General features: G+C 42.7%; 1 protein-coding gene across 13 annotated transcripts in view; it reads right to left on the bottom strand.

Moving 5' to 3' along the window:
- The window catches only part of nsun6 (NOP2/Sun RNA methyltransferase 6), a 43,713-nt gene extending 19,075 nt beyond the window's left edge, over positions 1-24,638 (bottom strand). For 2 of the 13 annotated variants that reach the window (XM_055652799.1, XM_055652897.1), the window contains exons 1-8: positions 24,092-24,206; positions 19,738-19,979; positions 18,917-19,072; positions 16,988-17,076; positions 11,473-11,582; positions 4,614-4,767; positions 1,072-1,153; positions 140-259 (exon numbers count right to left, since the gene is read on the bottom strand). In XM_055652799.1, coding sequence (XP_055508774.1) covers positions 140-259; positions 1,072-1,153; positions 4,614-4,767; positions 11,473-11,582; positions 16,988-17,076; positions 18,917-19,072; positions 19,738-19,812 — 786 coding nt within the window. In that variant the 5' untranslated portion in view covers positions 19,813-19,979; positions 24,092-24,206. Of the gene's footprint in view, positions 1-139; positions 260-1,071; positions 1,154-4,613; positions 4,768-10,034; positions 10,045-11,472; positions 11,583-16,987; positions 17,077-18,916; positions 19,073-19,737; positions 19,980-21,423; positions 21,630-23,963; positions 23,992-24,091; positions 24,227-24,255; positions 24,354-24,464; positions 24,492-24,534 lie in introns of those variants that run through there. The other 11 variants (XM_055652845.1, XM_055652825.1, XM_055652863.1 and 8 more) reach the window with 11 other exon arrangements.
- Positions 24,639-27,127: the final 2,489 nt, after the last annotated feature.

Here is a 27,127-nt window from a genome sequence, read left to right as displayed (position 1 = left end):
TTATCTAGATTCTTTTTCTATATTACTATTAATTTTTTCTATTTCTCTTGTTCTAACAGACTAAATATTATCTTGTTCTGGTCTCACCTTATCATTCATTAATGCTGCATTATAAATATTTATCATGTTCTGATCTTACCTTATCATTCATTAATGCTGCAATATGAGTAGTTTTTCCTCCAGGACCAGCACACATATCCAAGATTCGTTCTCCTGGCTTCGGACCCAACACATGGCTCGCTACCACTGATGGCAGGTTCTGAATATTTAGAAAAGAGCATTCAGCTGCACATACCTCACAAATTAATATTTCCATTGTACTTAAAATCAAGGATCTCCAAACTGTAACAACGCGGTACAGATTTGATATCAGAAAAGAATTTGGAAGTACTTTTCACAAAATCTTTGATGAAAAAAGCAATTCTGAAACCATTCTGAACAGGAGAAATTATGACATGCTCTCAATCGTCAAAGTGATGGTAGGTGCCAATAATAATGCAATTCCTTGTCTCCAAAAGCACCATAAGAAAAGGGTAATTTTTTTAATATAAAGTTAATATCACTACAAAGAAACATTATTAAATCTTCATGACAGATGCAGTGCCAACACAGTTTATAAGCAGACTTTAATACTCCAAAGCAAAGTTGAAATGGAATATCATATACACGACTTGTGATTAATACATTTAACATCGTGGACCTCGCTGTCCCGACTTCAGGAGCTCCAAGCTGCAAGAGCTTCAACCACCCAGACACGGGAGTTTTGATTGCCCCGATGTGGGGGCTTCGACCGTCGGCTGCGAGAGCTTCGATCGCCCGATGGATGGTTTGACTGCCCTGATTGCGGGAGAATAAAGAGGGAAGAAGATTGCCTTCCATCACAGTGAGGAATCCACTGTGGTGGATGTTTATGTTAACTTTTACATAGTTGTATGTCTTATTGTTTTTCTTTAGTATGGCTGTATGATAATTCGAATATCACTGTTAATTGGTACACGTGACAATAAAAGGCCTTTGAAACCTTTGAATGTCAGTACAAAACGTATATGATGTAGAAACATTTAGACTTGCCTGTAAAAACAGAAAACTGTTCATTAAGTTGTCAAATGATGGGCTAACATAGACAGGCTCAGTCATTCTGATTCCCACACCCCTGAAGAGGAATAAACAACATTTAAAACATGCTTAATAAATACATGTTATTTCTTCCATTTTACAATCCTTAAGGTCTTTATTGAAATGATTTATGTTGGTATCAACACATCAGTAATATTATATCGCCATAAGAAATAAAGATTCAGCTTCAAAGATTCTATATTTTGTGTTCAATACATTGTGATAAAATCAATGTAAGACACTACAACGGGTGGTGAAAACCGCGCAGCACATCATCGGTGCCCCGCTCCCTGCCATGGATGCCCTCCACCGAAAACGGTGTCTGGGACGGGCCGGGAAGATCATTAAAGACCCCTCCCACCCCAACCATGGACTGTTTGCCCTCCTCCCATCTGGGAGGCGGTACAGGAGCCTCAGGTCTCGTACCAGTAGGATGAGGAACAGCTTCTACAATAATACCATCACATTGCTGAACTCGGAGTCCCGCCGATAGACCTCTCCAGTCTCTCCGTCCACATTGTTCGATTATTGTTTGATTATTCTGTATTTTTATTTTTATTTCTATATTGCACTATACTATGGACTGACGCTAAACTGCATTTCGTTGTACCCATACTCGTATTTGTGCAATGGCATTAAAGTTGAATTGAATTGAATTGAATGAAGCGAAATAACTTTCTGAATAATTTAATCCTTGCAGCCCTGGGTGCTGCTTTCTACTAGCAGCCTGCCCCCCAGCTCCTCAATTGTGCCACTGCAGGCAGCTGCACTCACGGAATGGCTCTGACAGTCAGTGAGGTCCATACCCTGGCTCTTTAACCATCAAAGCTCTAACTATATTATTGAAGATTTGTAAAGGTGTTTGATATACACATTTGTTCACAAAAACAAAGGCAATTCCAGCATAAGGCTGATGCCAGTTTGGATGATTCTTCTGGTACACACTATATAGGGGTAGCACAGTGGCTCAGCGATAGAGCTGCTACAGCGCCAGAGACCTGGCTTTGAACCCGATTACAGATTAACTCTGCAAAGTTTATATGTCCTCACTGTGCCCGTGTGGGTTTTCTCCGAGTGCTCTGGTTTTCTCCCACATTCCAAAGACGTGCAGGTTTGTAGGTCAATTGGCTTCTGTAAATTGTTCCTAATGTGTGGAGAGGGATAGCATAGAACTAGTGTACAGACCATCGATGGTCAGGATGGACTTGGTGGGCGGAAAGGCCCGTTTCCATGGCTGTATTTCTAAAACTAAAATTAAAACTATTACTCGCAATCTCGTTTTATGTCATAAATTTCCAGCTTTGGATGCAGTTGTACGGCTTTCAATTACACCAGTTCACATACAAGGCAATTTCGACATAACTTGTTATATTGCAGTATTGGACAGGCTGTAGGATTGTCATTTCATTGCAATATATGGAGCAAAATCTGTTGTCCAATATGTGTGGTGACATTATGTTTCTGGGTTCTCAAGCCTTGCTTTAGACTTGCAAGAGAGAATGATTATACAATGTTATGTCAAATGGATTGTAACATAGGCAAATGTAGTCATGAGAATAGGTATCTGTGGGATACAGTCTCTTGTGAGCCAGCATCCCCCAGGAAAAGACAATGTCACTGGGACTAATCCACTGGGGATTTCCGGCGTGTTTGTGACTACTTCTGCTGTGTATAGTTTCATGGGATTTTATGGATCCAATATTCTTAGAGTGTCCCCTGCACTTGGGAGCGACACTGTGGCACAGTGGTAGAGTTGCTGCCTTACAGCACCAGAGGCTTAGGTTTGATTACAGGGCTACCTGTACAGAGTTTGTATGTTCTCCCCGTGACCGTGTGGGTTTTCTCCGGCTCTAGTTTTTTTCTCCATATGCTTGGTTGTGCTCCAGTTATTCCTTTAGTCAGTAATATGTATACCAAAAGTGTTTGTGAGAGTCCATCTGATAACGTCAGTACTGAGGAGGCAGCAATAAATTCTGAAAAAGGATTGGTAATTCTGTGCTGAGCTTCTGTTCCACAAATTCTAAGTACAGAATACAGCATTAAATATTGAATAGACAGGATGAGGGTTGACGTCAGGGAATATCTGTGCAAAATTTGTGCATACGGTTGTTCAAACATCAGACACTTATCTGTTGGCTGAAGATTTGTTCATGGAGCCATGTTGTGGAAATGGTACTGGGCACATGCTGGAAGAGGGGTTCCCAAATCAGAATCATCCAGCATGGAAACAGACCCTTCAGCCCACTGATTGGCAAATGCCCATTTACACTAATCCCATGTCCCCATCAACTCTCACCAGACTCTACCCCGCACATACAAACAATGCGGAACTGACAACCAATTATCTGCCAACCTGCACCTTTTTGGGATATGCGAGGAAACCAGAATGCCTGGAGGAAACCTACATGGTGGCAGGGAGAATGTGCCCAGGATTAGGTTTGAACAATAGTCACTAGAACTGAGGTAGTAACACTACTAGCTGCACCACTGTGCTACCCTACATTAAGTCAAGGTTAGCTTAACCGTGGCTAGTTTAAAACATTGGTATTGAAGTTGTGCCCTGGTACCTGCATTATGTCGAGGGTGCAGTGTAAATTCACTTTATATTATGTGATTCATGTTTCAGCCCGTGCAATATCCCACTTCACATTTACCAGGTGGGACTCTTGCTGATATAACGACAAAATCCTAGCCAATTAGCTTGCACATTTTTGCAAATATAATTGAAGAAAGCATGTAATAATATGGCCACAAGAGTGTGCAGGTCTATTACCCCGGCCCAGGAAAAACCAAAACTTGGTAAATGACAAAGTGGTTGGACAAGTGCTAATGAATTGCAATTTGAATGAGTTAACTTGTGCATTCCATTAAGAAAGAGAGTTAAAGACTGCATGAAAATTATACATCTCAGTCATTGGTAACAAAAATTGCTCCGTTAGATATGGTTGGGTAAACTTCTTAGTCTTTGGATCAATTAAACGGAAAGTTACAAAAGGACCAGTTCCCAACAGCACTGCAGAGCTGTAGCTTTGACTCTGCCTGAACACATTGACGGAAGGGAAGGAAAATGTGCCAGACTCGCTGCCAGTAGTAGGCTGTATGGATTGGTACCGTGCTATAATCTGGGAAACACAATATCCCAAGATGAAGTGGGATTTGCTGCTGTAAACTGTGCAAACAATCTTGAGGAATGTTTAGAATTTGTTAAAGATAAATACTATGAATCTGTGCAAGTTAATTTGTCATTTAATTGTCGTAATTTGTGACTGAATGTTTTAACACGGATCTATTTTACTGTGTTTCAATATCCTTTTACAATGAAAAAAAGGTTACCAAATCCTGCTAACAAGTCAGGACTGTTGAAATTGGTAACATTCAGAATTGTAGTACTTGCTATAACAAATATCAAGATACATAGTGCAAGTTTGGTTGAAAACTTTAAAAAACATATTTATTTTGTATTGAATAAGACAAAACAATATTTGTAAAATATTTACCTTAAAGTACAATTTGAGCTAAATATTTCCTTGCGGCTTAATTCAGCAATACCATTCCCTACAAATACTTTAACTCCCTTATATTCCTTTGCACCCCTTTTGCATTCACCATGAACATCTGAATACACCGAGACAACATCACCAGCTTTCATTACTGAAACACAAATAGAAAGTTATTTATATTCTACATCTACTTTTCTGGTCAAATGGAAAATACAATTAAAACAAGGTCAGCAAAAAATATTAGACCAGTCTAGTAAGAGATGAATAACAGGTGAAAAATATGCATCCATTAAATTATCAAGAAAAGACTACAGATATTCATGATACAGAATACAGATCCCATTGTTTAGGATGGTACTTATTCTTTATTAATTGAGTAAAACAGACAATACTACATTATTTTTCCATTTGATTACATCAGAAGCTATGGTTTTCCAATCACAATATCTTTGTAATACAAATAAGTCACTGAAAATCTTTTTTTTGGAAGTCCAATTGATTCACCAAAGAGTTTCAGGAAGCGGAATATGGACTCAAAAGGAAGTAGAAAAAGTCAACAGTCATCCAAAATGTGATATATTGAATTATTCATTTTAGGAGCATGCTAGAGTCACAGTAATAACATTGCAGGTAAAAAATAGATTGGATATTGTATCAATGTCCGTGTAATTTGGGCATAGGCGCTGTACTCATACTCGCACATATAATTATGTAAATGAGGTCAGTGACTTTGACCTGGAAATAAATCTTTCTTGCTTTTGATCCCAACACGAGTGTGTGTGGAGCCATCTTTCTCTGTCTAACGTGTGCTAGTTTTATCTATATCGTAAGCAGACACATATCAAAACGTGGTGGCAGCGGTAAAAACAAAATTTGTGGATCAAATGTACGCTATGGTGAATAGCAAAACACTTTGAAAAGACTTTCAGGAATAAGTTCTTTCAACGCTCATCGACCGGACTTGCCGACTGATTTAGTCGGAGGTGCATGTATGAGATGGACTGTATGCAGGTCAGTGTGCATACAAAGCTAAGACACAGTGTGTAAATCAGTGATGTGGAGGTCGAGGGTTGAAATGACGTGTAGTATGAGACTACTCGAAGATCGTGCACGCTGTGTGGATCCAGGGACAGGAAAAAATAAGTTTTGTTTTGTTTTGTTTTGAAAATAATTATTAAGAGCGGCAGGTTACGCTGATATTTCAAAATGGCGCAGGCCAGTCCATCTTTCCACGTGGCTCCACCACCCAATCTAAAGCTCAAAGAGAACCGGGTGGAAGAGTGGAAAATGTATAAACAAATGTACAGAAATTATGCAGTGATAACAGAACTGGATAAGAAGGAGTTTAAGAAGGAACTGCAGCTGCTGGAAAATCGAAGGTAGACAAAAAAGCTGGAGAAACTCAGCGGGTGAGGCAGCATCTATGGAGCGAAGGAAATAGGCAACGTCGAGACCCTTCTTCAGACTGGGGCCGGGGGGGCAGGAAGCATTCCAGCAAATTTCTCCAGCATTTTTGTCTACCTTGGATAAGGAGAAACAGTATCAAAAAGCAGTATTGCTGCTTACTGTTGGACCGGAAGGACTGCGAATCTTCAATACCCTGACGTTTGAAACGGTAGCAGATGAGATGGATGTGAACGTCATCATCGATAAGATGTCTACCATCATCATAGGAGAGACGAAACGTATGAACGATTAATTTTAAATAAACGAGACCAGAAACCAGGGGAAAGCATTGAATCGTATGTTGCAGAGCTGAAGGAGCTTGCTACGCCATTCAACTTCTGCGATTGCCTGAAAGAAAGTCTCATTCAAGATTGCATCGTCATTGGTATTGCAGACCAGTCATCTAGGAAGCCACGCCTTCAGAAGAAGCTGACACTGCAGAATACTGTGGACATATGCAGATCCTCGGAAGTAACTGCGACAAGTTTGCAGGTCATTGGCGAAGAGCCGACAGCACACAAGGACAAAGCCAAGGGAAAAGATGGTTGATTTTCCTCTGCAGAGGAAAAATCTGCGGTTTTCAGTAAGGAAGCGGCCGTTCCAGGTGTCCCATGCCGCCGAGAGGATTCTCCCGACACCCGAGCACCATCACCCGGCGAGAGCGGCCTGGAACATCGGGCCTCCGTAGAGACGACTGCGGAGGCCTCAATAGGCCCGACTATGGGTGGACATGGAATGGGGACTGGACATTGTGCCTTCCATCACAGTGGGAACCATTGTGGGGGAGTGTTTTTTATGTTTAAATCTCTTTATTATTGTTATGTCTGTATTCATTTTTTATGTGCTGTATTGGCAAGAAGCATTTCACTACACCTATGGTGTATGTGACCAATAAAAAACTTTTGAACCTTTGACATCAGGGACTAGTGAAGTGCAAGTTCTGTGCGAGGACGCACAAGCGCAGGAAGGAGGAATGCCCAGCGATGGGAAGGACTGCAACAGATGTAGACGATAAAACCACTTTGCCTGCTGCTGCAAGCAGAGGAAGGAGAGCAGGCAGAAACGGGGTCTGCACAAGATCGTAGAGATATCTGACACAACGTCCATTTCCTACACAGAGTCTGTGAGTTGCACTGGGATCAATGCAGCCGGAAACAATTCCTCTTCAGGCCTATTCGTTGAGATGCAGGTCGGCACAGAAGCCATCAAGTGATGCCAGCAAGGCAGATCCCGGTGCAACACTTATGCAGTAAGGACACCCACTGTCCTATACGAGTCGAGCATTGGTGCTAACCGAGCAGAGATATGCTCAGATTAAGAAGGAGGCACTAACAATAGTGTTTGTCCTCGAGCACTTTCATCGGTACACCTATGGACAGAGAGTGATCGTTGAGTGACCACAAGCCATTGGAAATCATTGTCAAAAAGCCTCTGCATAGAGCACCAAGGCGTCTTCAGGGTATGATGATGAGGATGCTACACTATGGCATCGAGATGAAATGGGTAAAGGGGAAAGACATGCATCTAGCAGATATGCTCTCCCGAGCATACCTCCCGGACACCACAGGATCGACCAGATTCACAGATGTCAACCCAGTTGAATCCTTGAGCATGCGAGAGGACAAGGTCAAACGCATCCAAGCCCATACCAGGGAAGACGAAACAATACAGACCGTTAAGACAGTAATCCATAATGGATGGCCAGATCACAAAGCAGACGTCCCAGAGGCAGAAAAACCGTACTTCAACGTCGGAGACGAGTTGAGTGTGCAAGACGGTCTAGTATTCAGAGGAGAGATAGTTGTAATCCCTATCACTCTACGCAAAGATAAGAAGGAGACACTCCACACCTCTCACCTAGGAATAGAAGGAACCCTCAGACATGTTAGAGAATGCATTTTCTGGCTCGGAATGAACTCAGATGTGAAGCAGTTCATTTCAAACTGTGAAGCCTGCAGGATATACGAACAACAGAATCAGAGAGAAACTCTGATGCCCCATGACCTCCCAGATCACCCATGGTAGAAAGTGTGAACCGATCTGTTGATTAAAAACTGAACACCATGATCAAAGCTGCAAAAATTTAGAACATGCAGAAAGGTTAAATAACCTGGGCATTTCTTTAAATTGTACTGACTGAAATGTGTGGTGCAGACTATTTTTTTTTTTGTTTATTTATTTTATTAGAAGTTAATACATCACAAAACAGTACAGTGGCACCTAATTTTAGGTGCCAACTATGTAATAACGTAATCCATTCTATGTACAACCTCTAGTTTTATGTTATAAGAAAGAATTAAGCAGAACAAGAAAAAGAAAGCAATAGAAAGGGGAAAAAGTGGAGAAATAGATGGTAGAGAGTAGAAAAACGTGAAGTGTGTATATAAAAAATAAAAAAAAAAGGAAGAGAGAAAGAGGAAAGTAGAAATAGAAGAGAAGGCCCCTTAAAAGAGAATTTTTCAAATCTGTATTCGGAGATGTAGATCTATCCGCGTCATGAACTGAAATCAGCAATCCTTACGGCACCGCTGCTTCACATGATTCCAAAAAGTCGATGAAAGGAGACCAACTCTTTAAGAATTGGTCATATTTATCATTTAGTCGGAGTATCATTTCTTCAAGTCGTGCTATGTCCATCACATTCCTAATCCACATTTTAACAGTTGGTGGTGGTTGTATTTTTCAAAATTTAAGTATCAATTTCTTTCCAATTATTAACCCATAATTAAAAAAAAACATTTGATCTTTATTTAAATTGGTATCTTCTCCTATTATTCCAAATATAATCCATTCCGTTTGGGGTTCTATTCTTGACTTGAAAATCTTTCTAACTACATCAAATATATCCCTCCAAAATTTATTCAACTGTGTACATCCCACCAATGAGTGTGTTATATTAGCGTTTTGAAACATTTATCGCATCTGGGAGAGACGTTTGGATAAAATTTATTCAACCTCGTTTTTGAATAATATAGTCTATGTAATAATTTGAATTGAAGTAAAATAGATCTTGCATTAATAGAACAAATTATGTGTATTCATCAAATAATTTTCCCATCTATCCTTAGAGATCTTTGTCAGAGCTCTTGTTCCAATTGTACTCCCTTAATGCTTCTGTTGAGGGTGATCTCATTAATATATTATTATAAAAGTATGATATTAATTTTGTGAATCAGCCTTGACTTCTTCTAAAGGATCTAAAAATATAGTTTGAAATCTATGTGTATGTTTCTTCATAAAGTCACATACCTGTATATATTTAAAATATTGATTATCCTTCAATTTAAATTTTAATTTTAATTGTTGAAATGATAACAGTTTGCCCACTTCATACATGTCCCCTACTTTCCTAATCCCCAGTCTATCCCATTGTTGATATGTGTTGTCGATGAGAGAAGGTTTGAATGCGGGGTTGTTCAATAGTGGGGTTAATACTGATAAATTATTTAATTTCAAGGATGCAGGTGAATAAATTGGGTTCTTCTTATATATTATACTATTCAATTTTATCGGTGAGAGCAGAATCGTTCCTATATCGTACGGATAGCACTCCTCTTTCTCCATTCTTATCCACTCCAACTGCTGAGTGGAACTATCTAGCCAGAGTGGTGCAGACTATTAACAGAGTACAAGATGATTTTAATATTGTATACTCGTCGTAACTCTTTCCAATCCAGGAATTACTGATAAATGAGTAGGTAAAAAGTTTGTGATACATCATTAAACAATACAGTCCAGTAAAAGTGTAGGTTAAAGCCCCAAATTTAACCTACAAAATACTAAGATATCACTAACAATAGTTTATTTGCCCTCAGGTGCATAAACTATAAATGGTACTCAATTTCTATTGAATGCCCCCTTCTGCAAGGAACTACACAGCTGTCAGATTAGGTCCACTTCAAAATTGAACATTTTAGATGAATGTACACGAAACATGCAGAATGAATAAAGAAATAAAAAAAAGCAACTCACATTTTGGAGCAGAAACTGTGCACCACATTCCACATGAGCACCCACAATCACTTCAAAAGAATGCCTTTGCAAATTTTCTCTGAAAAAATAAAAATGTTCCAATAATGTTCCTAGTGGCATTTAGCATGTAACAGACTTATTGAAATGTTAGACCTAAAACATATTAAACATTGACAAGGTCAGAAACCTCATCCAGCAATGATTGTAATGATGTGAAAGGTGGTTGCACCCTATAAAGAACGATAAAAATTATTGATCTTGAAGGAATTGCATCAGAATTCTTGACTTGAGTAAATATTCAAATCACTCCAAAATTTATTCAACTTTGTACATCCAACAAATGAGTGTGTTATATTAGCGTTTTGAAACATTTATCGCATCTGGGAGAGACGTTTGGATAAACTTTATTCAACCTCGTTTTTGAATAATAATGTAATAATTTGAATTGAAAAATTATGTCTTGCATTAATAGAACAATGTGTATTCATCAAATATTTTTCCCAAAGAGATCTTTGTCAAGCAATCTTCCCTTAATGCTTCTGTTGAGGGTGATTCTCTATTTAATATATTATTATAAAAAGTATGATATTAATTTTTTTGTGAATCAGCTTGATATTCATTGCTTCTTCTAAAGGATCTAAAAATATAGTTTGAAATCTATGTGTATGTTTCTTCATAAAGTCACATACCTGTATATATTTAAAATATTGATTATCCTTCAATTTAAATTTTAATTTTAATTGTTGAAATGATAACAGTTTGCCCACTTCATACATGTCCCCTACTTTCCTAATCCCCAGTCTATCCCATTGTTGATATGTGTTGTCGATGAGAGAAGGTTTGAATGCGGGGTTGTTCAATAGTGGGGTTAATACTGATAAATTATTTAATTTCAAGGATGCTTTTATTTGTTTCCAAATTCTTATTATATTGTGAATAATTGGGTTCTTCTTATATATTATACTATTCAATTTTATCGGTGAGAGCAGAATCGTTCCTATATCGTACGGATAGCACTCCTCTTTCTCCATTCTTATCCACTCCAACTGCTGAGTGGAACTATCTAGCCAGAGTGGTGCAGACTATTAACAGAGTACAATATGATTTTAAGATTGTATACTCGTCGTAACTATCTCCAATCCAGAAATTACTGATAAACGAGTAGGTAAAGAGTTTGTGATCCATCATTAAACAATACAGTCCAGTAAAAGTGTAGGTTAAAGCCCCAAATTTAACCTACAAAATACTAAGATATCACTAACAATAGTTTATTTGCCCTCAGGTGCATAAACTCTAAATGGTACTCAATTTCTATTGAATGCCCCCTTCTGCAAGGAACTACACAGCTGTCAGATTAGGTCCACTTCAAAATTGAACATTTTAGATGAATGTACACGAACATGCAGAATTGAATAAAGAAATAAAAAAAGCAACTCACATTTTGGAGCAGAAACAATGCCAGGGATAAAAACATGTGCACCACGAAGCACTGCATTCCCACACTGAGCACCCACAATCACTTCAAAAGAATGCCTTTGCAAATTTTCTCTGAAAAAATAAAAAGTTCTCCAATAATGTTCCTAGTGGCATTTAGCATAGTAACAGACTTATTGAACGATCATGTCAATGCTGACCATCAAGGGTCCACCTATATAATCAAATTACTTGTCTATAGCATTATACAACTTGACAATTCAAATGCTCATCCAAATGATTCTTATATGTTGTGCAACCACCTTCTCAGTTCAGTTTAGTTTATTGTCACGTGTACCGAGGTACATTGAAAAACTTCTCAATCATTGTATTCCTGATTGCAACCATCTTCCACATAAATAAAAATCTTCTTTAAATCCCAATTTCTTCCTCAGGACCCGTCTACAATCGACATCTTAAAAAAACAAGTTCCTTCTCTTCCACTTTTGACATTTTTGGGGTTGATTGGTTTTGATGGGGAATTGAGAAAATGACGTGGGGAAGTGATGAAGAAAGCAGGCAAAAGAGATGATGCGAAACAGTGATGAAAGAGAAGATGAAGCTTTCTACTTCATCTGAATTTTACAAGTTCACAAGTTATAGTAGAATTAGGTCATTCAGCCCATCGGGTCCACTCCCCCATTGATTCATGACTCATCTGTCTCCTAATCCCATTTTCCTGCCTTCTCCCGATAACCCTTGACACCCATTCTAATCAAGAATTTGTCTATCTCTGCCTTAAAAATATCCCCTGATGGCCTCCCCAGCCCTCTGTGGCAATGACTTCCACAGATTAACTATCCTCTAACAAACAAAGTTTCTCCTCACCTGCTTTCTAAAAGAGCGCCCTTTAATTCTGACTCTGACACAAGACTCTCCGACCAGTGGAAACATCCTTTCCACATCCACTCTATCTATGCCTTTCATTATTCTGTACGTTTCAATGAGGTCCCCCCTCAACCTTCTAAACTCCAACCGGTGCTGTCAAACGTTCATCATATGCTAAACCATTCATTCCTGGAATCATTCTTATAAACCTCCTCTGGACCCACTCCAGCACATCCTTCCTCATATATGGGGCCCAAATTTGCTCACAGTGCTCCAAATGCAGCCTGAACAGCGCCTTATAGAGCCTCAGCCTTATAGAGCCTCAGCCTTATAGAGCCACAGCTTTTTGTATTCCAGTCTTCTTGCATAAACACTATAATTGGATTTGCCTTCCTTACTACCCATTCGACTTGCAAATTAACTTTTTGGGAGTCCTGCACCAGCACTCCCAAGTCCCTTTGCACCTGCGATTTCTGGATTCTCTGTCCATTTAGAAAATAATCTACACCTTTATTCTTATTACCAAAATGCATGACTCTGCATTTTGCTGTACTGAATTTCATCTGTCACTTCTTTCCCCACTCTCCTAACCTGTGCAAGTCCTTCTGCAGAGTCCTTGCTTCCTCTACACTGCCTGCCCCTCCACCTATCTTAGCATCATCTGCAAACTTGGCCTCAAAACCTTCAATTCCCTTATCCAAATAATTAATATACAGCATAAAGAGAAGCAGCCCCAGCACCAACCCTTGCAGAACTAACCACTGGAAGCCAACCTGAAAAAGCACCTTTTATTGCAACTCTTTGCCTTCTGCCATCCAGCCAACCCGCTATCCATGCTAGTATCCTCCCTTCAATACCATGGGCTCCCATCTTCCCCAGCAGCCTGATGTGCGGCACCTTATCGAAGGCCTTCCGAAAATCTAGGTAAGCAACATCTACAGCCTCCCTTCAGCCTGTCCTGCTATTAACTTCCTCAAAGGACTCCAGCAGATTCGTCAGGCAAGATCTTCCCTTCACAAAACCATGCTAACTTCGGCCTATTTTATCATGAACTTCCAAGTACTGCATAACCTCATCCTTTATAATTGATTCTAAAATATTTCCAACCACCGAAGTCAGGCTAACCTGCCTATAGTTTCCCTCCTTCTGCTTTGCTCCCTTCTAGGACAGCGGGGTGATATTTGTAATTTTCCAACCTTCAGGAACCACTCCTAACTCTAGTGATTCTTGAAATATCACAATTAATATCTCCACAATCTCTGAGGCCATCTCCTTCAGATCCCTGGGGTGCAGTCATCAGGTCCAGGTGACTTATCCACCCTCACACCTTTCCATTTTCTTCACACCTTCTCCTTATTAAGGAGATGAGTCAAAATATTTTTCACTTCTATGCCCAGTTACCAATGGAAAACTTAAAAAATAAGGAATGATTAATGCCAAAATTTATGATTATTTCAGGGGACTTTAAATCCTGATATGAATACTGAGATAGGGAAGGATAAAGCTGTAGATCTAACTAAAAGCGAAAAAGATTTTTACTTGTAGAATCATAGCGCATGGAAACAGGCCCTACGGCTCAACTTGTCCACACTGACCAAGATGCCACATCTACGATAGTTCTACCTGCCCACATTTGGCCCATATCCATTTAAACCTTTTCTATCCATGTACTTGACCAAATGCCTTTTAAATGTTATTATAGTACCTGTCTCAACTATTTCTTCTGGCAGCCCGTTCCATAAACCCATCGCAATCTATGTGAAAAGATTGCCCCTCAGCTTCCTTTCCCCTCTCATCTTAATCCTATTTTATTCTGTTTATTGACCAATGGGTAAAATACCATATTCACCCTATGATTTTCCTTAAATCTTATGCACCTCTCATTAGATCACCCCTCAGTCTTCTGTGCCACAACCTATACAATGCTTGTCCATCCAACCTCTCTCTATAGCTTAGGCTAGGGGTTTCCGACCTTTTTCATCACGTTTATCCCTGGCAACTTTAATAACACATAACAATGTTATTTCACTTACTTATGAACAACTAATGATGAACAGATACCGGTATACCAGAACCAAGCACAGTTAGTCAATGAGGAAAAATATGTACAAATCCAGAATCAACAAATTTACCCCCTGGGTAGGCAAAATTTACCCCGTGGGAACCCTTTGAGTTCCTCCTGGGAAGTTTACCCCAGGTTGGGAACCCTTGGCTTAAGCCCTCGAGTCCTGGCAACATCTTTATTACCCTTTTATGCAGCCGTTCCAGCTTAATGACATTCTTCCTGTAGCAGAGTGACCAAACCTGAACACAATACTGCCCAAATGCAGCCCCATCAATGTCATTTGAATCACAAATACCATTGTGAGTGAATTTATGAACCTGGTTGAGTCCTTCAGTCTGACTATACTTACCACTGGACCCACTCACAAACTTGGCTACACACTCGACCTGGTGCTATCGTCTGGTCTCCCAATTTGTAATATAGAAATTATTGATGCTTGATTGTCATATCATAGCACAATTATATTTGATGCATCTCTGCCTTTCTCTCCCTCAATATCCCATCTCCCTGTTCGCTACTCCCGCTACGTAAACTCCTCGACTGCCAGTAAGTTCTTTGAGACTCTCATAGCCGCCCCCGACAACTGCATTATTGAGGCGTCTCCCCTCCATCTCAGCACTGACAACCTCATTTCTTTATTCAATACCACTTGCTCTTCCATCCTGGATTCTGTTGCTCCTCGTAAAATGAAAAAGCCTAACCCTAAAGGCTGGCCCTGGCTCAATGACACCACCAGAGGCCTAAGAAGAGAGTGCAGAAAATCAGAACGGAAGTATGAATCTGATGCTTCAAATTTCCTTTGAACTTCTGAGAAACAATCTTCTCAAATACCAGGAATCAGTAAAGTCTGCGAGAACACAATACTTTTCCGACCTTATTTCCAAAAATGCCATAACTCCAAGGTCCTATTTAGTACCATTACCTCTGTCATATGTCCTGCACCCAGTACCAGCTTAGCTGGGTCCCCTGCTAAGTGCGAAGAATTTACTATATTTTTCACCAGCAAAGTTGGGAACATCAGAATGAATATTTCTGCTCCTATCTGTGACCTAGCTGTCTAATTGGTCTGTTCTTCTAAATTAGACGGTTTCCAACCTGTTACTCTACCCTCCCTTGTAAAGCTGGTCTCCACTATGAAATCTGCAACCTGCCCCCTCGACGTTATCCCCACTGCCCTTCTGAAGGATGTCATTGCCATAGCTGGTCCCAGCATCCTCTCGATCAATAGTTCTCTGGCCACTGGCACAGTTCCAACCTGCTTCCCCAACTGAAAAAACCCAACCTAAACCCCACCTTGTCTAGTAACTACAGACCTATTTCCAAACTGCCTTTGCTTTCAAAAGTCCTTGAAAACGTAATTCTAAATCAACTAATACCTTACCTACACCAACATACCATCCTGGAAAATTTCCAATCAGGTTTCAGGGCCCAGCACAGCACAGAGTCTGCCTTGTTGAAGGACCTGCTTCTCACCATTGACTCCGGCGACTGTGCAATCCTGCTCCTTCTCGACCTCAGCGCAGCATTTGATACAGTGGACCACACCATCCTAATTAACCGTCTCCGGTACGGGGTTGGTATTGATGGCACTGTCCTGAGCTGGTTCATCTCCTACCACAAAGATAGGAGTTTCTCTACAAACATAGGCAATTCTTTCTCTTCCCCAGCTAGCCTCTGCTGCGGGGTTCCACAAGGCTCCATCCTAGGCCCCATTCTCTTCTCTCTCGGCCCCTCTGACTCCATCAAAACGATAGCAGGCAGCCTTGGATGCCTAACCTCCTTTCTCAAACCTCACGTCAAAAACCTTGGCGTGATATTTGACTCTGCATTGAAGTTTGACAAACAAGTCAATGCTGTGGTAAAAGCTAGCTTCTTCCAGCTTCGCACGATAGCTAAAATCAAACCATTCCTCCAATTCGACAACCTTGAAAAGATCATTTATGAATTTATCTCCTCCCACCATGATTACTGTAACTTCCTTTACACTGGTATCAGCCAATCATCCCTGTCCCGCCTGCAATTGGACCAAAACGCCACAGCGAGACTTCTGACAGGCACCTGAAAAAGGGACCACATCACGCTGATTCTGGCCTCTCTCCACTGGCTCCCAGTGTGGTTCAGATCAATTTCAAGCTCCTCCTTTATGTATACAAAGCCCTTAATGGGCTTGCCCCCACCTACATCAAAAATCTGCTAACCCACCATCCTACCTCCAGGTCCCTCAGGTCGGCCGACTTGGGGCTACTGACTATCCCATGGTCCAGGTGCAAGCTCACGGGCAACCGCGCTTTTGCGGTAGCAGCACCTAGACTATGGAACAGCATCTTCTCATCAGAACTGCCCCCTCCATCGACTCCTTTAAGTCTAGACTTAAAACTTATTTCTACTCAGAAGTGTTTCTTGAGGTCCTCTGAGGGAGCGCTATATGTATTTATGTAGGTATTGTTAGATCAATGTATCACTGTATGTAGCACGTTAGTACCTGCACTGATGTAAAGCACTTTGGTCAACGAGAGTTGTTTTTAAATGTGCTATAGAAATAAAATTGACGACTTGATTTGACGATTCAATAATCATATTTACATACCTGGGACCAATATTAGGAATTAAAATAACATCTGGAATCCTTGGATGCTCCAATATTCGAATATCTTCCACAGGACATCCTTTACATTCCTGCAAAATAGGCAATTCAAAGACTAGCCAAGTGCTAAATTCAAACCTGACAAACAATTTTACTTTAGGAATACATATATTGATGAAAAGACATATGGTTGAACAGCAATATGACCTGCTTCTGAGCAAAAGACATATGGATCACCCTTGTGTACTAATTTATTTTGCCCTTCAAAATAAACTTTGTTTGAATATGCCATTGCGTTCTGTGAAGACTTAAATAAAGATTAAGCAATTTATGACCTTTAAACTGGCAAATATGAAAAAATTATCGATGACTGGTCCTGTTCTCGATTGAAGATTCATCATCTACATTTCTTTCCCATCTCTCCCAATTTTTTCAAACCTCTTGCTACGATGTGGAGAATTTCTACTGTATGACATTTCCATTATCTTCCTTGCATCTTATTACTCCAAAATCATGCCTCAAACTCAACCACTGACATCCCAAAGAAGTCTTGCATGCAAATGCATCAAAATGTAAAGATCAACAACATCTATTGTGTTATGCAAATACAGCTATTATGCAAATAAATCCCTTTACGCAGCCTGTGTTATGCAAATGCAGAAACAGGAGATACTTGAAACACCGTCTCACGTCTTAAACAATCGGATGGCAACTTCTAAGCAAATTAATTAAACTATAGACTTGTTCAAGACCACAATAGCTTGGAATCGGCAGTTAATGGTGACCTGCCTACCACCACTCAATGTACGAGCTCACACGACACCAACCATTTTAATAAATTCTTAATGGAATGCAGAATCTCAGAAGCAGGTCAAATTGCTGTCCAATCATCAAATTAACCTAGTGGTGATGGTGGTGAGTCACCTTCCTTGAACCACTGCTGTTTTAAAGAAGAAGGTAACCCACAGTAATTATGGCTAATAAATTCCAGAATTTAGTATCAGTGACAATGAAGTTACAGTAATATCAGCAACTGCAACAGTAGCACAGCAGTTAGAGCTGCTACCTTACAATGCCAGAGACCAGGGTTCAATCCTGACTATGGGTGCGATCTGTACGGACTTTGTATGTGTTCTCCGTGACCGTGTAAGCTTTCTCCGGGTCTCCGGTTTCCTCCAACATTCTAAAGACGTGCAGGTTTGTAGTTTAATTGGTTTTTGTAAATTGTCTCTAGAACCCTTGAATACAGAACTAATTTATGGGTGAACGATGGTCGGGGCTGACTCGGTGACGTAAAGGGCCTGTTTTCTCGCTGTATCTCCAAACTAAACTGCAACCAGGATGTTGTATATCTTGGAGGTGAGCCTGAGCAAAAAACAGCTCAGCAAAGGACCATATCATCAATGGTATTTATTGTCACATGTACGTAGAGTGAAATTCTTTATTTGCAGTTCACATAGTTCAATGACAATCCTACTACATATTAGGCCTAATCATACTAAGTGTGAGAGTGTAAGATACACCGGGTCCACGCGCAAGAGTTGCCATGTTTAGGCGCCATCTTGCATCCTTAAAGTTTGAATTTATTTTAAAGATGTTAGTCTTAACTTGGCCATAAACACCCGTTTCTCTTTCCACAGATGGTGGCTGACCTGACCAGCATTTCTGATTTAAATTAACTACTATTTATACTAGTCCCTCACGGTCTGATGGGCATATGTCTGTGACTGCATTAAGTAGTGAGGAGTTTTGCCTTCTCACCGTTGGATTTCATGAAGAGGTCAGTGTCAGGTCACTGTTTCAAAACCAGCACCAAACCACTGTTCCACCACTTCAGGACTTTGTATAGAAGCAAATGTTGGCAGTTATGAGGGTAGAAGTCACATTGGGAATTAACATTTTTACAATATGATAAACTAAACTGAATCAAACCTTTCGAATTTCTTCAGTCAACAACTTTTTAACATGGTCAACCGAAACCAAGCTGGTATTCACTCTGACGCTTGAGAAAGCTGGAGGATGTGACAACCGTCTTAGAAGAGCTTCAAATTTAACATCACACACCTCAGACCCCAAACGTGTCAAAAGCTGAAAAATACAAATAGATCTTTAAAAAAAGCACTGCAGGAAAGCCATGCCTTTTGATTGCATGAAATGAGCACCTTCAAACTTAGTAGCTATTGAATCACAAATATTGTCAAGGCATTCCCACGATTTTCAAGAGGTTATGTTTAAGACACTTTTGGATAGGCACATGAATATGCATGCAAAATAATGATGTAGATCACATGCAGGCAGACTTTAGTTTAATTTGGCATCATATTCCGCATATATACCGTGGGCTGAAGGGCCTGTTTCTGTGCATTCAAATGGGACCAGCTTAGATGGGGCATCTTTGTTGGCATGGATAAGTTGGTCAACAGGCCTGTTTTTGTAAGCTATGACCCTCTACTTAATGAGCTTAATAATGTTCAAGGAAAGATATTGTGACCAGAAAGTAAGGAAGATAGACATTTTTAAATTAATTAGCGTGTACTATAATTTTATAAATCCAGCAATAAAATTAAGATTACAAATTATTTACTAAAAATAATTCCAGGTACTCTTGTTTTATTTGTCTTACTGCACTTTGCATTGTTAGATTCTTCACAGATTTCTTCTGTGTAACTTTTACAAATTAATTGATGTCATTGAATCTATTTTTGTTTAGTTACTTCAAAATATAACATGTTTTATTGTCAATAATTTATTACCTCTTTATTTTTGAAATCACTTCGTAGATATGTCTCCACCTCAGGTTTGAGATGAATTTTGGGGAACATCAACATTTCTGCATCTGAAGGATCTCAACCCGAAACGTCACCTATTCCTCTTCTCCAGCGATGCTGCCTGACCTGCTGAGTTATTCCAACCTTTTGTGTATTTCTTCGGTTTTAAACCAAATTCTGCAGTTCCTCCCTACACATTTTTTCTCCTTATTCGTTGATCTCACAACCTGAAATGCAAGTGAAATGAAAATAACAGAGTAAAGAGCCATACAAAATCTGTAACAAACTCAAAAAGTCCATTTTGTAACATAGTGCCTGTCCTCATTTGCAGCTTGTCAGTTAATCAGTGAGATGAAAAAAAAATGCAATTCATCGAAAAGAATGGTAATGAAAGGAATTAAGCGCAGTTCTAAAATATAAGAGGTGTGGGGTGCGGGGTGCGGGGGGTGTGTGTGGGGGGTGTGTGTGGGGGGGGGGGTGTGTGTGGGGGGGGGGGGTGGTGTGGGGTGGGGGTGGATGTGTGGGGGAGGGGGTGTGGTGGGGTGGGGGTGTGTGTGTGTAGGGTGTGTGTGGGGGGAGGGGGTGTGGTGGAGGGGAGGGGTGGTTGTGGGAACCGGGAGGTGTGGGCCGGGGCGAGTGTGGGCGTGGTGGGGGGTGAGGGTGGCGGTGCGTGTGGGCGGGTGTGTGTGTGTGTGTGGGGTGTATGTGTGGGGGGGGGGGGGGGGCAATGTGGGGGTGTGTGGTTTGTGTGGGGGGTGTGGTCTGGGGTGTGTGTGTCTCGGGTGTGTGTATGTGTGTGTGGAGGGGGGTGGTGGGGCTGTGTGTGTGGGGGAGGGGGGCTGGTGGGGTTGTGTGTGTGGGGGGGTGGTTGTGGGTGCTGGAGGATGTGGGCAGGGGGGTTGTGTGGCTGGGGTGGTGTGGTCAGGGAGTGGGTGTGGGCAGGGGCTGCGTGTGAGTGAGGAGGGATGTGTGGGCGGGGGGGGGGGGGGGGATATGGGGGGTGGGGAGGTTTGGCAGGGAAGGGGTATGCATGCGGGGTGGGGAGGTTGTGTCGGGGGGAGAGGGGTGTGTGGGCGAGGGGAGTTGTGGAGGGGGAGTGAGTTTGGAGAAAAGACAGGGGAAGAGCCATGAGAGGGGTGTATCACGGGGGAGGGAGAGGAGCCAGCGAGGGGGACCAGAGGAACACAGCTGATCCAAGAACATTCAAATGTTTGACATCATATAAGACAAAGCGGCTTACTTCATTAGTATCTATCCATCACCCTCTACATTAATTCCCTCCACTACCATCATACCCTAATAGCAGGATGCACTGTCCACAGCAGCAGAGATGCACAGCAGTACATGTACAGATGTAGAATGAGCGGCCACGGTGGCACAGCGGTAGAATTGCTGCCTTCTAGGCTCTATCCCAACTACGGGGGCTGTCTGTACGGAGTTTGAACGTTCTCCCCATGACCGTGTGGGTTTTCTCTGAGATCTTTGGTTTCCTGTGCAGGGATCGCTGGTCGGCACAGACTTGGTGGGCTAAAGGGCCTGTTTCCTCGCTGTATCTCTAAGCTAAACCTCCAGGTCGTTGGTGTGATCCTGACCTTGAGTGAAGCCTGAGTAAAGTTTCCTTGTTTTCTCTGTGACATTGTGTGATTTCTCAGGGTACTTGTTTCCTCTTACATCAAAAAGAAGTGCTGAAGGTTAATCAGACTCTCAACCATCGACTCCATCTACACCGTAGACACAAAAAGCTGGAGTAACTTGGGTCTCGACCCGAAACGTCATCCATTCTTTCTTTCCAGAGATGCTGCTAGTCCTGCTGAGTTATTCCAGCTATTTGTGTCGATCTTCGGCTTAAATCAGCATCTGCAGTTCCTTCTTACACAAACTCCATCAACACATCACACTGCCGCAGAAAAATAGCGAACATAATCAAGGCTTCTCCCATCCCAGTCATTGCTTTTTCTCCCCGCTCTTGTGAGGCAGAAGATGCAGAAGCGTGAATTTGCACATGACCAGACTCAGGAACAGCTTCTTCCCCTCCATTGTCAGACATTGGACTGTGTCCATGCAACTGATGTGCTACAATGCTGAGAACTATATTCTGCACTCTGCCATATGGTCATAAGTGATAGGAATAGAATGAGGCCATTCGGCCCATTAAGTCTACTCTGCCATTCAATCACAGCTGATCTATCTCTCCCTTCTAACCCCATTCTCCTGCCTTCTCCCATAACCTCCAACACCTGTATTAACCAAGAATCTATCTATGCCTTAAAAATATCCGCTGACTTGGCCTCCACAGCCTTTTGTGGCAAAGAATTCCACAGATTCACCACCCTCTGACAAAATTAATTTCTCGTCTCCTTCCTAAAAGAATGTCCTTTAATTCTGAGGCTACGACCTCTAGTCCTAAACTCTCCCACGAGTGGAAACATCCTCGCCACATCCACTCTATCCAAGCCTTTCACTATTCTGTATGTTTCAATAAGGTCCCCCCTCATTTTCTAAACTCCAGCGAGTACACGTCCAGTGCCGACAAATATCATCATAGGCTAACCTACTTATTCCTGAGATCAATCTTGTAAACCTCCTCTGGACCCTCTCCAGAGCCAGCACATCCTTCCCAAAATTGCTCACTTTATTCCAAATGCAGCATTACCAGCGATTGGACTTGCAAATTAACTTTTTGGGAATCCCTTTGCACCTTCGATTTCTGGATTCTCTCCCCATTTAGAAAATAGTCAACATCTTTATTTCTACTACAAAAATGCATGACTCCACACTTTGCTACACTATATTCCATCTGCGACTTCTCTGACCACTCACCCAATCTGTCAATGTCCTTTTGCAGGGTCCCTGCTTTCTCTTCACTACCTGCTCTTCCACCTATTTTTGTCTCATTTGCACACTTGTCCACAAAGCCTCCAATCCTCTCGTCCAAATCACTAATATACAACATGAAGAGTAAGCTGCCCCAGCACTGACCCCTGCGGAACTTCGCTGGTCACTGGCAGCCAACAAGAAAATGCCTCCTTTATTACCACTCTTTGTCTTCTACCATCCAGCCAACCTGCTATTCATGCTAGTATCTGCCCTTTGAAACCATGGGCTCTCATCTTCCTTAGCAGTCTCACGTGTGGCACCTTAACAAAGGCTTTGAAAATTTAAGTAAATAACCTGCTGATTCTCCTTTGTCTGTCCTGCTATTTACTTCTTCAAAGAATTCCAGCAAATTTGTCAAGCAAGACCTCCCCTTCACAAAGCTACGCTGACTGGCCTGTTTTATCGTTAACTTCTAAGCAAAAAGTAATCTAAAGTTGGAAAATTCTATAGTCATAGAGTGATACAGTGTGGAAACAGGCCCACTGACCCAACTTGTCCACACCGGCCAACGTCCCACCTGCCTGTGCCTGGTCCATATCCCTCCAAACTTGTCCTATCCATGTACGTTTCGAACTGTTTCATAAACGTTGGGATTGTCCCAGCCTCATCAACCTTCTCTGGAGCTTGTTAAATACACTCACCACTCTTTGTATGAAAAAGTTACCCTCAGATTCCTATTAAATCTTTTTGCCTTGAACCTATGTTCTCTGGTCCTCGATTCCCCTACTCTGGGCAAGAGACTGTACATCTACCCAATCTATTCCTCTCATGATTTTATACACCTCTATAACATCGCCCCTCACCCTCCTGCGCTCCAAGGAATAGGGACCCAGCCTATTCAAGCTCTCTAGCTTACACCCTCTAGTCTTGTAAACATCCTCGTAAATCTTCTCCCAACCATTTCAAGCTTGACAATATCTTTCCCATAACATAGTGAATAGCATCTGGAAGACTGCAGGAGACTGCAGGGTGATGCTCTGGAAGACAGGGTGAAGCTATTGGGCTTTGCTGTGGCAAAGTGATCATCCAACGTGCAGTCTCCCTTCACACAGAAGATTCCTGACCAGCTGAGTGTCCCCAGCAAGTCCAGCGCCTGCGGTCTATCGGATGTTCATTCGGGCTTCATTGAAAGTCTATTTTAATGTCCGTGATATCGGACACTCGGCGATTCCATGAATGCAGCATTAATCGCTTGCTCCGGCCGGAGCGACGACAATGACTGTCAGTGCCAGGCCGGGACCTCCGCACTGACAACCACCCCCCACCCCGGGTCCTCATTCATCTCATTCTCCCCGGGTACACGGGTCCGCGCTGGCCATCACCATCACCATCACCTCCCCCGGGTACACGGGTCCGCACTGGTCCATCACCCCCCATCACACGGGTCCGGTACACCCACCTCACCACTGGCCTCCTCCTCCCCCCGCGGGGGTACACGGGTCCGCATGGCCATCACCATCACCTGCCCCGGGTACACGGGCCCGCACTGGCCATCACCGCCCCCGGGTACACGGGCCCGCGCTGGCCATCACCATCACCTCCCCCGGGTACACGGGCCCGCGCTGGCCATCACCATCACCTCCCCCGGGTACACGGGTCCGCGCTGGCCATCACCATCACCATCACCTCCCCCGGGTACACGGGCCCGCACTGGCCATCACCTCCCCCGGGTACACGGGCCCGCACTGGCCATCACCATCACCTCCCCACCGCGGGTACACGGGTCCGCACTCGTCATCACCATCATCGGGGGGCCCGGGGTCCGCATTGCCCACCTCACCACCTCCTCCTCCTCCCCACCGCGGGTACACGCTGGCCATCACCATCACCATCACCGCCCCCGGGTACACGGGCCCGCGCTGGCCATCACCTCCCCCGGGTACACGGGCCCGCGCTGGCCATCACGTGCCCCGGGTACACGGGCCATAGAGCGGATGATCTTTGCTCATCTCCACCTCCTCGGCTCCGGACCAACCTCCGCGTCACCGGCCGGGCAACGCCCCGCCTCCTCATTGGCCCGACGTCACGTGACCCGAGCGGCCGGATCAAACATATTAGAATCTTTGGGCCGGATGACGTCGTTGTCCCCTAGCCCCGCCCCGCCCTGCGCGCTCGGCGCGTCACCGCGGCTCGGCCCCGCCAACGGCCGTTGCGCGAGTCCCTGCGTCACTGGCGCGCGCGCGTGCACGCGGAGCTAGCGTTGGAAAGTAGCACGCGTGCGCAGTCGCCGCCGCGCCCCCCCCCCCATCCGGGCCGCGTTCCACGCAGCAGGAAGATTCACTGTGGGCGTTAAAACTCTGCTTCAATTTACAAATGCTGCCAGTTTCAAGTTCAAGTGAGTTTATTGTCATGTGTCCCTGTATAGGACAATGAAATTCTTGCTTTGCTTCAGCACATAGAACATAGTAGGCATTTACTACAAAACAGATAAATGTGTGCATATAGAAACATAGAAATTAGGTGCAGGAGTAGGCCATTCGGCCCTTCGAGCCTGCACCGCCATTCAATATGATCATGGCTGATCATCCAACTCAGTATCCCGTACCTGCCTTCTCTCCATACCCCCTGATCCCCTTAACCACAAGGGCCACATCTAACTCCCTCTTAAATATAGCATATATACCATAATATAAATATATCCACACATGAATAAATAAACTGGTAAAGTGCAAATAACAGAAAGTGGTTATTAATAATCAGAGTTTTGTCCGAGCCAGGTTTACAAAATAGATATTTTACAAAATAATTCATATAAGTGCTATCAAATCCTATTGCTTTTTCTCAGGGTAACCAATTTGTTCGGAAAGATATAGGTTATTAGTCTATAAGTTATAATGTTATTTGATCCACACTCCATACCAGTTAGTGGTGGTAATACACTAAAAAGTTGTTTGCCAACCGCCAAAAAAAAACTGCATAGAAGAAGACAAATGCTGCCAGGTTTGCTGGGCATGTTCTATTTCGACTTGTTCATTTACTAATATAATAGTTGCGCTACCCATTGTAATCCCGTTACCTAGTATAATTTAAACACCTAGTATAATTTATTGCATATGCAAGGAAAAACTGGAGTAACTTAGCGTGTCAGGCAGCATCTCTGGAGAAAAGGAATAGATGAAAATTCGGGTCGAGATCCTTTGTCAGACTGAGAGTTAGGGTAGATGGAGTCTAGAGTACAAAGAATGAAAGGTAGACACACAATGCTTGGGTAACAGCGGGACAAACAGCATCTGGAGAGAAGGAATGGGTGACGTTTCGGGTCGAGACCCTTCTTCAGACTCAACCTGAAACGTCAACAATTCCTTTTCTACAGAGATGCTGCCTGACCTAGTTAGTTACTCCAGCACTTTATGTGTCTATCTCTGGAGCTCACAATTGTCACGTGTACCGAGGTACAGTGAAAAGTTTTTGTTGATTGACAGTGGAAAGACAATACATGATTACAAATGAGCCATTTATAGTGTGTAGATACATGATAAGGGAATAACGTTTAGTGCAAGGTAAAGCCAGTAAAATCCAATCAAAGCTAGTCTGAGGATCACCAAAGAGATCGTAGTTCAGCACTGCTCGCTTGCTGTGGGGAGGATGATTCTGTTCCGCGGGCTGATAACAGCTGGGCAAGAAAGCAGCGCTTGTCTCTGAATCTCCGGAAGTATGCGTTTTCCTGTTGGAGGCCACTCCTCGTTCGGCCTATACCAACGGAAACCCGACGAGAAAAAGGTTGTTTCCCCCCCCCTCCCATTACATGGATACGGGAGAGACTGCAGAGGCCGCTGCTGGCCAGTGGCCGCGCCGGTAGTCTGCGACACCAAAGTCCTTAGTTATGCTCGCTGCTGTGGTAGGATTGCCGACGCAGCGTGAGTATGTATATACTCGAGTCAATAGAGGGAGGGAGGTTGGTTTTATGTGCTGGCATGGAGGGGCGTGAGGTATAACTGGTGTCCACAATTCGCTGCTGGGCTGTGTCCACAATTTGCTTATGGTCTCGGAAGGAGCTGTTCCCAAACCGAGCTGTGAGACATGCTGATAAAATGCTTTCCATGGTGCACCTATAGAAGTTGGTGAGAGTTGGAGGAGACATGCCAATCTTCGAAAGCCTTCTAAGGAAGCAGAGGCATTGGTATGCTTTCATGGTAGTTGCTTCAATACACTGGTCCAGGAGAAGTTGTTGATGATAGTGACTCCTAGGTATTTGAAGTTTTCAACTTTCTCTACTCCGGCGCCATCATTGCAAACTGGGGTATGTGAACCGCTTTGCTTGCTGAAATTGATCACTATCTCCTTTGTCTTGCTGACATTGAGAGAAAGGTTGTTGTCTGGACACCAGGACATGAGATTCTCGATCTCCTTCCTGTTCTCTCCCATCATTATTTGATATCTGACCCACAATGGTGGTTTTGTGTGCAAATTTGAAAATTGAATTACATGGCAGTACAGTTGTGGATGTACAAGGAGTAAAGAAGAGAACACATCCATGCGGAGCACCAGTGTTGAGGAT

Source organism: Leucoraja erinacea, chromosome 2, assembly GCF_028641065.1.
Source record: "Leucoraja erinacea ecotype New England chromosome 2, Leri_hhj_1, whole genome shotgun sequence".
Lineage (NCBI taxonomy): Eukaryota > Metazoa > Chordata > Chondrichthyes > Rajiformes > Rajidae > Leucoraja > Leucoraja erinaceus.
This window is presented reverse-complemented; position numbering and strand designations above follow the sequence as displayed.